At 42.4% G+C, this 14,479-nt stretch overlaps 1 protein-coding gene across 1 annotated transcript; it reads left to right on the top strand.

Annotated features, from left to right (window-relative positions):
• The first annotated feature begins 8,814 nt into the window (after positions 1-8,814).
• On the top strand, positions 8,815-11,326 carry LOC311003220 (zinc finger protein 503-like). Its single transcript, XM_083994905.1, has 2 exons — positions 8,815-9,278; positions 9,875-11,326. Exons 1-2 carry the CDS (start codon positions 9,024-9,026, stop codon positions 11,294-11,296), a joined length of 1,677 nt encoding a protein of 558 aa, XP_083851031.1. The 5' UTR covers positions 8,815-9,023; the 3' UTR covers positions 11,297-11,326.
• The last annotated feature ends 3,153 nt before the right edge of the window (positions 11,327-14,479 follow it).

The following is a 14,479-nucleotide window of genomic DNA, read 5'->3' as shown; positions in this document are numbered from 1 at the left end:
ATCCGAGTCGAGTCTGGCTCTGAATTTAAATGTGACCTTTGAGGGTAACATTTATGCTTTTTGTAAATGTGTGTTTTTGTATTTTGTTATTATTTGTGTGAAACTTGGACGTCATGGGACGCAAGACAAATTTCAGAGTGATCTGACAATAAAGTATTATCTTATCTTATCTTATCTTAAAGACGGCTCTGATCAAAGGTTCAGATATTAAATATCAAAACATTTTTGACTAGTTATGGCTTCAAAAGCACGGGTGAAACTAATTACATTGTTGATTAATAACATTAACGACGGTTCAATCTCTTCAAGAGTCCCAGGAAGTCATGCCAATGAGCCGGCATGTATTATAGCTGGACCATCAAACCAAATAACAAAACGTCTTCTGTGAAAAGGCCTATTCCCTAGTTTCATTATAGTACTTTCTTCCAAAGAGAACATAAACATTTTCTTTAAAAGGATTATTTTGGTTTATTATGACATTGGTCTCTTTAAACTGTTTTGCTTTGGCCATCGCCTCTATCAAGTTGTGATACTCAGCGGAGCACTTCCAAAGATACAGGAATGCAGCAAAACAGCGAAGAGCCACAACAACACAGTTAGCTAGCTAGCACTTTACTTGGAGGAAACAGCACAGTAAAAAAATGTTGGTACTTATACAGTACATCATTGTGCAGCAAAACTGGGCAACCACAACAACAGTAAGTATCACGGGACGAAGTTGAACCACAGAATGTTTACGGCGGCTATTTTAGGTCAAGATTTACTGTTCGCATTTGTTCTCTCCTTCAAATTTAGCTAACCAGGGAGGTTTGTTTAAAATCTGATTGTTGGTCATTCTGGTGGCTTTCGTGTTTGAAATACTGACCATATAATCATAGCATCTATCTGGTCCGCTGTCAAATAAAGTTGAAAAAAAAAAAATCCTGCCAAAATATATTTTAAAAATGAAATAAAATCTGTTTTTGTTGCCCTTGCGTGGTTCGTTTTAGCGATGTCACCATGTTTCCAGATCTCAGCGTTGACTTTGTTGAGTACAATGTTAGTTTTGTTACTCAGAAATAATGGCCGAAAGACACAAGTTGTAATAAACTGGAATTATCCTTTCATTTTAAAGGTGTTTGCCCAGTATAACTGATGTCAGCACCAGTAAACCTCGTCTATGTGTGTGTGAGTGAGTCATATGTTACAGAAACACCTTTTCCATTAACACACCACACAGAAAAATCAAGGCTCGAAATGAAATCCTAATGACAAACTAATATTTAATGATGTGTTTAAGTGCGAGGATCACAGTTTAATGCAGCTCACTCCAAACATTAGTGTTAATGGATATGACAGACTTTCATTTTTCCTGCTAACTGTAGATATGTCATTTATGTCACTCAGCAACAGTGTAATATTTGTCCGCAGTAAATGACTTAATAAAAGCACCTAAGAAGTAAAAAAAAAAAGAAGACAGAAACAGGCTGGAAAACAAGCAGCCGTGAATGTGTGTTATAACTGAGGTTTAAGCAGCCTGGCGTCTATGTGTGAGACATGACTTCCTTATTTTTATTAACAGTGGGCACTTCAGCCACTGGCTTGATGTCAGCCTCCCGTTCTAATGGACAGCCACAAAGCTGACAGGCCGTAAATCAGAGGAACTATAGAAAGCCATTAGTCCAGGGATACACAATAAAAAGCGGTAATGGTCTCATAAAGCCTGCAACACCGCAGCAGACATTCTGATTCTGTCTATTAAGGGGCTGCACGGAGCCTCGGATGAGTGAAAATAAGGAAGCCATTTTTCTTTTGTGCATTGTTGCCTGGGGTCTCGTGCTCGTGATCAATGTACAGTGAGACGCACTGCGCTGAGAGCTATTTATTTACACTGTACTCCAGCTGAGTGAATATCAAAGGAGAACATTGTGATTATGAAGAGCATCTATTGAGCTCCACGTTACAGACGCCTCATTGATTTACTGTGAGCTGGTTATAAATGCCAGATGTGCTCCGAGTGCTGGTTATAGTATCAAGAACAACAGTTTACATTAGTTGTTATGGCGGGTGCAATACGGTCCTCAAATCATATTTAAGGGACAGTTTGACGAAATTATGCAAACAGATTTTCTCCCTCACCCGCAGCTCCACTGCAATCTATGCGTATAGTTTTGTTTTATTCCCTCGTGTTTTCAGACATCCATTCCTGAGAGCGCTGCCTCCACCCTCGTACAATGGAGGCGAACAGATGTAGTGTTTACAGCACAGCTCTCTGCTTAGAGCTACAGTAAATTCCAGGCATCAGCATGCAATAAGGCTCGTTTCCTAATGCTACACCAGTGTCATGTTAATCCTGTCGGTCATTTTGAGTCTGCATGCTAACATTTACCAATTAGCACTAAATGTACAGTCTGTGGGGTTAATCCTGTGGAGACCATGAAAATGAATGGGTATCGAACTAGATATTTCAGTCTGGACCAAAGCAGTGGACCTAAAGACTGATCCGCCGACAGAGAAAACCAACAGCATCATCCCCGGAGCCACGGTGCTTGCATGAATAAAAAATACATTTAAAAATTCAGCAGCGGCATCACTTTCTAGAAACAATGTCCTAGTTACCCTGAATGATCCACGAGCTCACTGTGAATAGATTTCACTGAATCCGCTTAAAAATACCCCATTTTTATGAGATGAATTTCTTCAAAACACATAGATCAAAAATTATGTGTGCACGCTTTGGTAGCAGTGTAGCTAAGGCAGGAATGGGGAGTTGTCTGACATGCCTTTAATTATGTTTACTTTTACCAAATGTTATGATAGAGAGTCAGTCCTCTGGTGAAATTTGACAAATAAATAATATGTTGAGAAACACTGCAGCAAATTTAGGTTACAGATCTTAAATGTGCCGCATATGAAGACTGGAGGCTGATGATAGCTTTCTGTGTTCGACATAATAAGTCTAATTTAGCAGAAAGGATCTTCTTGAAGCCCTGCCAGCCTGTTTTAGCTATTCAAAAAACGGATGCCAAACGTCTAAATAATTTCAGATAAAATTTCACCAAATCAGCCCCAATTTCTCCCCTCCGAAGATAAGAAAGTGTTTTGAGTGACATTTCAACAGGCTGTTCCTAACTTACAGCTAGATTGAACTCGCCTGAAGACAATGACAAGCTCCTCTCTGTCTGATGTCACTTCCCATATCCAGGCCGGCTGCTATCTGCTACTGGCTTCTGCCAATAATAACTCATCAAAACAACACAACCCTTCTTGGCACCAAAATAAAGGCAGCGGTCCACGTCTGTGCCACTCAGTTGTCAATTAAGACTCCTCTTCACACTGACACTTGTGACTTAAAAGAAACAGTCGAGAATGTGATGAATTTGAGCCGACAGATGAGAAGGCAGTATGCTGCGTTGCAGTACCATAATGCGCTTGAGATATGGATAACAACTGACACCACTGGCAGGTCTTATGAAGTTTGATTTCATTTGTCAGGCTGCTTCTACTTTGTCTTTTAGCTCACTTGCTCCCTCACTCTTCAATCATCGTGGTAATAGCTCACTCTGATAGCCCGGAGACACTCACACTCCCTCCCATTTAAAATGCAAAGCCACAAATATAGTAGGTGCTGCTATGGGCTACACTTTGTGATGGCATCATGTGTTGAATCTGATTATCTGTTTTTTGTGTGAATTTGTGTTTATAATGGCATGTAATATATGGATAAAGATGGGTACAAAAAAGGAACCTGGTTCTGGATGTCCACGGGGTGTTCCGATCTCTGAAATCCACACAATTTCACAACTTGGAGATGAATACATATCACATAAACCACAAACGACAGCGAAATAACCATCAACCTCGGTATTTGATTACTAAGTAGACAAATGGAGCAGTAAGTGTCCAAGCCTGTCTCGGCGAATACCTTGCATGCTTGTCTCCAGCCGACCACATGACGCTAATTCCTGACTGAAGCGCTCCTCCTGTGTATCCCTAATCCTGCCTGTGAAATGTGACAAGATCATTCTTTAGGCCTACTTTAGTCTGAATAATCTGCCCATCACAGACATTCATCCCGACCTGCACAGTGCTTCCAGTGTCATAACACGCTACCTGTACATTTTCACCCCGGCTTAGGCTCCATAAATTAAATCTAGACAAGTAAATGTGAGGGATCAGTGCTGCATGTGCACTGATGTGGGGAATATTGCTTGTGCACTGACAAACAAATGCACCGGGTTGTGGTGTGTTTTTTAACACATTTGAGGTTTAATGTAAAATGCAAGTGAGACGGTTGATAAATTGATTAATTCATTAGTGGATGAGGTGAAAATTCATGAGAAACTATTTTGATAATGGATAATTCATCAGGCAAAAAGAATATGCAGGGGATTCGATGCTTTTTCTGCTTCATTTATTTGTAAACTCAAGATCTTTGGGTTTGAAACAACATTTTTCACAATTTTCTGACAAACAACTGATCAGTTTATGAAATAAGTAATGAACAAATTCATCAATGATGAGAAGAATCGTTATTCGGGGGCCCTAATGGTAATAAAAAAAAGAGCAAACTCAAGTCCCGCGTGTCACACTTGGATGTCATGATGACAGTACAGTGGGTTTTACTGTAGCTTCTTGAAGTTTTCACAGAGTCCTCTACCAGTAATATGGCAGCTGTCAGGATGAACCGAGCCACTGGTTCCAGCGCTAACAGGGAGCGTAGGTGAAGTTAACTCCTCTCTACAGCATGACTACAGCCGCGCCAGGATCCCCCACTCACCTGACGGCAAGTGGACGACAGCATATAATCTCCATAGGCTTTGCTTCCTACTCCTGACCAGCTTTAACTAATTGAGGAGACAAAGTGAAAAAGACCCTTCACCGCCGCGATCTTGGCAGCACCTCAACTCTTCTAACTCTCTCTGTCATGCTGTGCTCCTGTCGTCTGACTTCCGGCGAGATAGTGTAAGTTCTTCGTGTCAGCTCCTAGTTGAGCTCTTGCAAATGAAGTCAACGCTACAGTGTTTGACACAGACGGGGAGGGAGAGGGATGGGGGAGGGGGGAGAGGAGGGGTGGTGCAGAAAAATATCTTGGGTGTAGTCAAGGGGAATGGGTATGACTTCTAAGTATCTGAAATGTCCTGTCTTAAACACACAATATCTGTAATACTTCCTGACACATTCTCCTATAACCTCTTATTCTGCGCCAGCTTCTGTGGGGTCTTTTTTTTTTCTCCCCTCCGCTTCTCTGGGTGCTAAAGAAAAGCAGTCTATTTTCTTGTCATATTTGCTTGAAAGGCGACTCTCAACTAGGAGTCTAATTTCCTGCACTTTAAAGACAGTCCACATGCAAGGTGCATTACCATGCTATCAAGGTGATGGGAGCAATTTCAAACTGTCAGTCAGTCATGGAAATATCAGAGACTTAATGTCTACTGCGACCTGTCAAAGGCTCCTGTGAAGTGGTGGAGAGTGTAATCTGACTCTTATTCACTCAACACCACTTACTTGTCACTGTGGCTCTCTGTTTTACTCTGGATGGTAGTCCATAATGAGAAGGGGATATAATATAGCCATGTATATATCTCTGCTTAAATGAAGAGGTCACAAAGGAAGAGAATGAACAGCGGCTGCACATCAACAGAGAGCAGCAAAACCAGAGTTTCAGCGCAAGTATGAAACTGCTGCATCTCATATGATCCCACACTTCTTGCTTCACAGACAGCAGTTAGTTAAGGCTGTTAATTTCCCGATAGACGCACCACTCTGTGTGACACGCTGGGACTGTACTTAACCATTATTAATGTGACAGGCCTCAGTGCAAAGCAAATCAATTAAACAGGAGCAATCACCATAGTCTGGATAACGGCCTTTTAAGACTGTTTTCATGTGACAAGGAGGTCCTCCATCCAGGCCTGTGCGCCAGGACCTGACAGGTCAAGAAAGTGGCATGAAACAATAGCACCTTCTAACCATCATCTCCCCTTTTTACCTGTCAGATCCAGTCGGCCTGTCTGGCTGCTGACGTGGCGCGCCCTGTGCCGCCTGCCACAAGGTGAATTTTCATGTCATGTCAGGGGAATTTCTTATTCCATTTGCCTGACATTATAATGTCGCATTTATCGACCATATCCTTTTCTGAAAGCTATATGTCAGGGGCTTTTGCACCTGAATTTTTTTGTCTTTTTTTTCTCCTTTTAATAGTTTCAGTTACAGGTCCTTTGTGGTGTTTTTAATGTACATGCGCAGGTCTAAGGAGAGCAGAATAACAAAGAGTGAAGCTGTGACTTACCCTCGTGCTGCATGGATAAATCCTCCACTGCTGGCCTGCAACCTCTGGTAAAGAAAAACACAAAAGTATTGACTTCATTCAGAGATCAGTTATGAATTCATATGACAAATTAATAAAACAGATCAAGAGTCTGTTTCAAAACAAATACAATCAAATGTACATGTTTTTGTCTAATGACCTTGTTATGCAGATTAACCATTAGAAAGCTGTTATACAACGTTATACAACACAGTAACAGAAGCAGCTTCTGTCACAGTGACTTCACCTTCAGAATTGTGAAGATGTCTCTAACACGTATGACGTTAATGGTGCACAGTTCATACACCAAGACTAACCCTTAAAACAACTACAAAGAAGAAGTATTGCGGAAGGAGTGCAAGATCATCCACCTATTTAGCTCATTCAGATTTTCTAAGATCCTGAATAAATTCAAAGAAAATACTTCAACAAAAAATATAACCTTGTCTTTTCAAGACCCAGATTCATGGTGTTTTGTTTATCATTTGTCCAGAAGGGTAAAGATAAAACAGTCAGTAGCCAGCAGTGCAACTCTGCACAAAGAAATAAAATTAAATATATATATAAAAAGTTTTGTAAAGGTCATTATTGAAAGTGTGGCTAATGAAGACATTTTGACATTTTTATGAATAAAAAATATATAATTTCTGGGGAATGAAAAGAAAAGGTTGCATTTTGGACACTGAACTGCACTGGTTTCGCTTAATAAAGAAATGTTGTATAAAAGTGAAATTCCTTCACTCAGGTTTAATTTCCTTTTTTAATATTTAGAAAAGTTTGAGTTTGGGCATCATTTTATTGAAATTGTGTCAAGATGTGAACTCTGGGGGACTTTTTTAAAAGAAAGGGAAAAAAAACACAGTGCTTATAGTCCTTAAACGAAAATATTCATCCTTAATCTTTAAATGCAATATACAGATAGAAGCTTGTTTCCTGTATAATCAGCGACCTGAGGTACCCAGCCCTGCTTGTAAACACTTATTTGCACGGACTCTGGGGTGATTCATAAACGTGTCCTTGTGTGAAAATACTTGCGGGAGATTTCAAGCTTTTTTTTCTGTTTAAAAGTAATGAATTACGGCGACGAAAGAAAAAAAAAGTGCAGCCATTTAAGGATAAAGCCGAGAATTTGGTGCCTGCCGCGGCGAGCCATCCATCACGTCCACAATAAAGGAGTTTTTGCCTGACGGTGGAAATTTATGGTCGCCCTTCTCTGCCCTAATAACTCAAAGCGCTGTGTCAGAGCCTGACAGCCGTTGCCGAAAACAGCACCCCTGTTATCAATCAAAAAACACTTGCATATGTTTAACTTTCGCCTGATCAGCAAGACATTTATAGGCTATTGAGTAATAAGATAAGTGGGTCTATTTCGATGGGAAGAAATGTGGAAGCTTTAATGATTAATAGCAGCCACAAGAGGCTTTTTTAAGCACTTTTGGAATAAAAAGGATGATTTTCTTCTTTTTTTTGGCTTGAATGTGCCGGAAATGTGGAGGAATATTTTTAATCTGTAAAACAAAACACTTGATAAATGGCATGATATTAAATAGATGTCTTTAGCAGAACTGCGAAAGGGGAAAGAAGTGGGCTTCTTATCTTCAATTAAACAAATCACAGTTTGGAGTTTCACCAGAGCAGACAAACTATAACAGGCCTAAATGATGATGGAGGAGTGAGAGGGAGAGACATCGCTTCTTCTTTCCACTTCACAAGGATTCACTGTATAGCAGTTGACCTGAATCTGACTGAGAAGAGGCAAAAAAAAAAAAAAAGTGCAGACAGCTGACAGATAACTGGCGTGCAGGACAGGGAACTGACAGATGACAGGCTGCGTGACAGAGAGGAGAAAGTTGCAGAAAATGTGAAACAAGGCGATGGATATCTGTGCACGTTGGGGCGAATATGTGAGCAGAAGAGCTCTCCGTTAGTTATTTTTCAAAGAAATTTATAGAAAGACCGAGGCATTCTGGGCTGGAGGTACCTGCAGTCCTTTTACGCAAATGAAAATGAGCCCAGATTCATTTATTTCTAGTTAGAACAATTAGCGTAAATGTGTCCAGAGCTGTCACTTTGCTCTATATCTTGCTTTTTCTTTTGGATGAGTTTGCATAGATTTTTTTTTTTAATGCATCTTGTGCTCAGGTGACATAACAAGGGTTTTTGGTGATCTCCATCCTCTGGTTATCCGTGGTCCACCTATCCAAGAAACCACACAGGCGCAGGGGCGGCGCATGCGTCAAAGTCCCAATTACGCAGAGACGCATAATATATATATAAAAAGTCAAAATTAAAAGCGCTAGGAGTGGGTGAGGTATGAAATAGACAGCCGTGTGAAGAGGAGACGTCACATTGCCTCAGCCCTCCGATCACCTCGGGATCTCTTTTTGATTGGGAGGCGGTAAACGGCTGTGATCTGCGGACTAATTCAGATGCTGCTCGCGAGGAGGCGGAGTGATCCCCCCTCCTCGCTGCAAGTAAACCGAGTCCGCTCTCGGACCCGCAGCCACACTACTGTCAGAGCGACGCTGGGGATGAAGCAATGCGGCTGTGAAGCGCACGGATTCTGCCCACACACACTCGTCTCCGCGTCTCTTTTGAGGATTTAACATTGTTTCTTTTGATCTGTGGCGAAGGCGTCTTCTTCTTCCTACTCTTATTCTGCTTTTAAACCCGTTTTGGCTTTCTTTTACTCTCTACACATGTATTTCTCAACCATTTCCACGAGAATTGGGTCATGATCACATCGCCCACGATCTCTGTCCTGAGAAATAGCACGAATCCAGCCTGGGAGAGCGGCTCCACGGGAGAGAAGGGCGCAGTGAAGATCAGCCACCTATCCGTCCACAACTTCGTCTCTCCCGCAGACCCTTCTCGCCAAGCCAGTCGTCTTCCCATCAAGGTTTTGAAAATGCTTACCGCTCGGGCAGGACACATTTTACACCCGGAATACCTCCAACCTTTACCGTCCACCCCGGTCAGTCCCATCGAGGTAAGCACCACTGTGATTTTTGTGAAAACGTTTGTTCTTTTTTCTCTTTTTGCGCACACGGGTGTCCAGTCCAGTCGCTTCGGAGTGTTTGACTCCGAAACCACCGGACTCCGGAGAAAGATCAGTGAATTCATGTGGACAAAGTAACTAAAGATTGTATCCAGTGGCTCTGAATTGACTCTTTTATTGCAAATTTCTCAACCTGGTTTCGAGTTCGTTTCTCTGATTTTTTTTCCTCATCTTATTTTTTTGTGCGTTGAAATTATAAAGTGATCGAGGCGTAGAATTTGGACTCGCTTCTAAATATCAATAACATTTTGTATTGTTGTTTTGTAAGGGGATGGTTTTGGACGTGTTGCAGTTGTACAATCTTATAATGTGTCGCGTGTAAATCGCTTGTGTGTGTGTGTATGTGTGTGTCTCTGTGTGTGTGTATGTCTTACGCTCCCTCTTCATTATGCTGAGTTGTTGTGTTAGATCCAGTGATAAGTTTATGCGCAAATATGCGGAGATTCCATGTGCGTAATAAGCCTAAAGATAATATCTGCGAATGCTTTATGGCAATTTTATTAATTTGTTTGTGTCTTATTTCACAGCTGGATGCCAAGAAAAGTCCACTGGCTCTTTTGGCTCAAACGTGCTCTCAGATCGGGAAACCGGACCCGCCGTCCTCCTCCAAACTGTCCTCCGTCACCTCCAATGGATCTAGTGACAAGGAGACCAAATCCGGTCCGCTGAAAATGAGCGACATCGGTAACGAAGACAAGTCTAGCTTCAAACCTTACTCCAAATCCTCAGAGAAGAAGGACTCGAGCAGCAGCCTGAGTGGAGATAAAACCAGTTTCCGAGTTCCTAGCGCCACCTGCCAGCCGTTCACCCCCAGGACAGGCAGTCCCAGCTCCTGCACCTCAGTCTCTCCACTGCCGCCTGAAGGCAAAGCGGGGGACAAGGAGGACAAGAAGGAGTCTGATAGCAATAAAAGCAGTACGACGGAGAGTAACGGTAACCATAGGATAAGTGGAATTACCTCTGATGGCAGCCAGCACCTGGAGAACACATCTGGATCCAAGACTGTTACATCAGACTCTCCATCTGTGACCTCCTCCTCCGTGCTCGGCTCTGGACTGGTGGCCCCCGTTTCCCCCTATAAGCCCGGCCATACAGTTTTCCCTTTGCCACCTGCTGGTATTTCATACCCTGGAAGTTTAGCGGGTGCCTACGCAGGTTACCCGCAGCCCTTCCTCCCTCACGGAATGACCCTTGACCCCACCAAATCTAGCAGCCAGCTGTTGAGCGCACAGTTCGCCAGCCAACTGGGATGCAGTAAAGGGACGAGTCCCTTGGCTGGAGCGTCTCCACCGTCTCTAATGTCTGCCAGTCTGTGTCGAGACCCCTACTGCCTGAGCTACCACTGCACAAGCCATTTGTCCGGTGCGTCCAGCGCCAACTGCGCACATGACTCTGCGGCTGCCGCTGCGGCCGCCAATGCGCTCAAATCTGGATACCAGCTCATGTACCCCACGCACCCGCTACACGGCGTGCACACCTCGGCCCCGTCGTTCAGCGGACATCCCTTGTATCCTTACGGGTTTATGCTGCCCAATGACCCCCTCCCGCACGTGTGCAACTGGGTGTCTGCAAACGGACCTTGCGATAAGCGCTTTTCCTCCTCCGAGGAGCTGCTCAGCCACTTGCGGACTCACACGGCCTTTGCCGGCACGGAGAAGTTGATATCTGGGTACGCGGGGTCGTCTTCTCTGGCCAACGCCGCTGCCGCCGCTGCTATGGCTTGTCACATGCATATGCCTCCTAACGGCAGCCCGGGCAGCCCCGGCGCGCTGGCCCTCAGGGGCCCCCACCACCCCCTCGGACTGAGCAGCCGCTATCACCCCTATTCAAAGAGCCCCCTGCCCACCGGGGCCCCGGTGCCGGTGCCCGCTGCCACCGGGCCTTACTACTCCCCCTACGCCTTGTATGGACAAAGACTGACAACAGCCTCGGCCTTAGGATACCAGTAGAGACAAAGAATTATACATTTATAAAGGAGATTTAGGCCCAATGAGTTTTATATTGTACTTCATGCAGGGACTGGATCCATGTGGGGATCACTGTATTTATTTGCGATAGCTTCAAGCGTGACTAAAATAAAAAATAATTATAATATAACTTTGAAAAGCCTCAATGTGCATTATTTTACACAGGGGAGAATATTGGGTTTTGTTTTCCTGCTGTGCATCCATAAAACTCTTTCCCTGTATAACTTGTTTTTTCTTTTATCCTTAAAAAAAAAAAAAAAACATTAAGCGATAATGGTGGATTTTAATCTTCCTACTCTTTGAAAAAGTTATTTTAATTCTGCGCCGCGTTAGAGAGCTGCCTGTGCCGCGTGACCTGACAGAGTGATGGACGTGGAAAATCAATGAAAGCAGCTTCTTCAGTATTGACTTCGATTTATTTTGTGGGGAGCCAAACGTTTGATGAAGCCCGTTTATACCTGGATGGCATTTTTAACGCCTCAGACAGCTCTCACAACGTCGTTTTTTTTATATATAGAGGAGATTATTTTTTTTTAAACTAATTTACTACAATGTTTATATTGAGTTATCAGTTCTAACAAGGTCAAAAAGTTTTAATGAGGAATTTATCTCCAACATTTTTTCAGTTCTTTTTTTTTTAGCTTCAGACAGCAGGCTTGTGAAAGGTTACTGTGTGTGTATGCTTTTTAAAATGTGTATTATTAATTTATTTAATTGAGCCACATTAGAGGGTGTGGTAAACATAAACACACATAAAACCATATATCCAGTTTTATTGTGGACACTCATGGTAGAATCTAACACATTTTCCTTTTGTTTACAACCTCAGCTTCGTGGGTCCTTGTCATGGTGTGAGGCTGACGCAGAAACAAGATTTCTTTAGATTTCTGTGAGCGTTTATTTTATTAACTTGCAGTGACAGGAAGCCAAAAACACTCACAAGCCTCAGTGCTGCAGCCACAGTATGGACAGTGTGCGTGTGTGTGTGTTCAGAGATGCAATATCTCTTGGGCCCATCAAAACATGCTGAATCCTCTCAATCATGAGCTCATGCATTATTGTTTCATTAACGAAGACAAACGAGCCACTGATAGCAGCGAGGAGCTGGCCTAAACAAAGATTTACGATGACACCAGATGTGGGACGTTTTCCACTGCTTTTGTGATCGCTGTAATGAAGCCATGGAGCGGAGGGCATGAAATAAAGCGAGGCCTAACTATTTAATCAGCATTTTAAAACAAATCAACTCAACAGTGTCATTATCCGTCCTCTCTAAATCAGGCTGTTCTCCAGCAATAAAATCACCATCGTTAATGGTCAGACGTCATATTCATCAAGTCCACCCATCCTTCATGTAGATGAGTCCTAAACATAGCTCAGTGATAGATGGTAACAAAGCCCCAAACCCACAATTCAGCACTGCAGCCAGTCAGCCATGAAGTCGGCGTAGATCATATGTCATGCATCCTTTTTCATTTACAAACAGCACAACAATGTGATGTGAACAAATTGGATTAAGACCCGCGAACATTATTTCTCGCCATTTACCAGATGTGTGTGTGACACTAGTATTAACATCGCACATCCTCTCGTGTATGGACATATGAACCAGCCAATCAATTACTCAGATTTAACTTATCAGTATGAGATGATAGATACATTGTAGGGATGAATGCATGATACATGATACATGTAAAGTCATCTGATTTTATAGCCAAGTTGATTCTTGTGTGAAATCTTAATCGCTCATTTTTTTAATGGATTTAAAGTATATTATGCTTTTATGTAGGTTATATAATGTAAGCATATTGCTTAAAAAAATCAGTTTTTTCCATGACAGACATGGGAATTACACAAACACACACGCAGGATCCCAAATGACACTTATCAGCCATGTCTAAGACAGACAGATATAAAAACTATCACATGCTGTTAGGAATATCAGTGTGATTAAATGAATGTCGTCCCTGTAACACTTTACTTTAACCTCATCAAGTATTTATAAGAAGAGTAAAAATGGTTGATAAACGTTTATATCGCCTTGTAATAGTCTATTAGATGTTGTAAGCAGATATAAAAGTTTATTACTACAGGCTACAACACACCTGTGGCTTTAGCCATACGTTTGGCCTGCTGTTTAAACAGATTGTGAAGTGACTATATATTAAAACATGTGTCAAATGTGTTGTCATAAACAAAGTTGACAAATATTGTAAATTTTCAAGCACATCTCCTACAGTAATGTCTGCATCCAACTCCATTATTATGTGTTTGGGTGTGGTGAAGTGGTACAGTGTTTCTAAAGTTAACATGCTGCTTTGATCCCAGTATTAAAGTGCAGTCGTGTTGGTATAAGAACTTATGTTTTAATCTGCCACCATTGGCTTAAAGACAAAAACTTAAATATGTTGTCAACCTGAACAACAGAGCCAGATAAATAAAAATGCTGTATAATGTAACCGTAATGCTAATCTAAACGACATAAAAAAAATAGGTTAGCTCCAACACTAGCAAGTTGCTCAATGTGAGTTTTGTTGTGCAATCAATAAGAAGTCAGTATTTATATTGCCGTACTGCATCAATAATGTTCAAATTTGGTTTAGTTGAACTCTCACGATATATTTTATCTTCAGGAGAGAAAATAATTTAGGTGATGTAGAAGTTGCAGGGGGGAACGTGCTGCATGGTATGGATAGAGGTAATTGGTAGGTCTCTGTTTATTACATTAGCTGGCCCAGTGGGCTTCACATGCATCTATCCTACCATGCTCAAGTCTATCAATCTTTTTTCCCCCGTGACAGAGGATGTCTTTCCCACATGTTTGAATATAAAATGCTGTCAGGAGATGAGACGCTGGACGGCTTTGTGACTCCATGTTGAATCACGGGGTCGGCCCCACCTGTTCTTGCCTTGAACTGCAGCGTGAGCAGGACCCACGGCCTTTTCACCTGCGGGGGAGAACAGATCGGCACAGCGCGGCCTGTCGCAGACACATGTTGATGTTAAAAATGGTCACTTTTGCACAGCTGCACGCCATGTGTTCAGCCCTCTATGCTGTGTTATGGTTGAAGGCCGTGGATGTCATGCCTGCTATGCTGAGCTGCTCCCCCCCCCCCCCTCAGAACGGCCACGGTCGTGTACGGAAATGGACTTTTCACACGTGTT

Source organism: Trachurus trachurus (genome assembly GCF_905171665.1).
Source record: "Trachurus trachurus genome assembly, chromosome: 19".
Classification (NCBI taxonomy): domain Eukaryota; kingdom Metazoa; phylum Chordata; class Actinopteri; order Carangiformes; family Carangidae; genus Trachurus; species Trachurus trachurus.
Note: the sequence above shows the minus strand (reverse complement) of the source record. Positions and strands in the feature narration are given on the sequence as shown.

Bases quoted from the DNA above. Each gene is read 5' to 3' on its own strand.
- LOC311003220 (XM_083994905.1), top strand. From the start codon at position 9,024: ATGATCACATCGCCCACGATCTCTGTCCTGAGAAATAGCACGAATCCA. The intron at 9,279-9,874 runs GTAAGCACCACT...CTTATTTCACAG, and splicing joins CCCCGGTCAGTCCCATCGAG to CTGGATGCCAAGAAAAGTCC.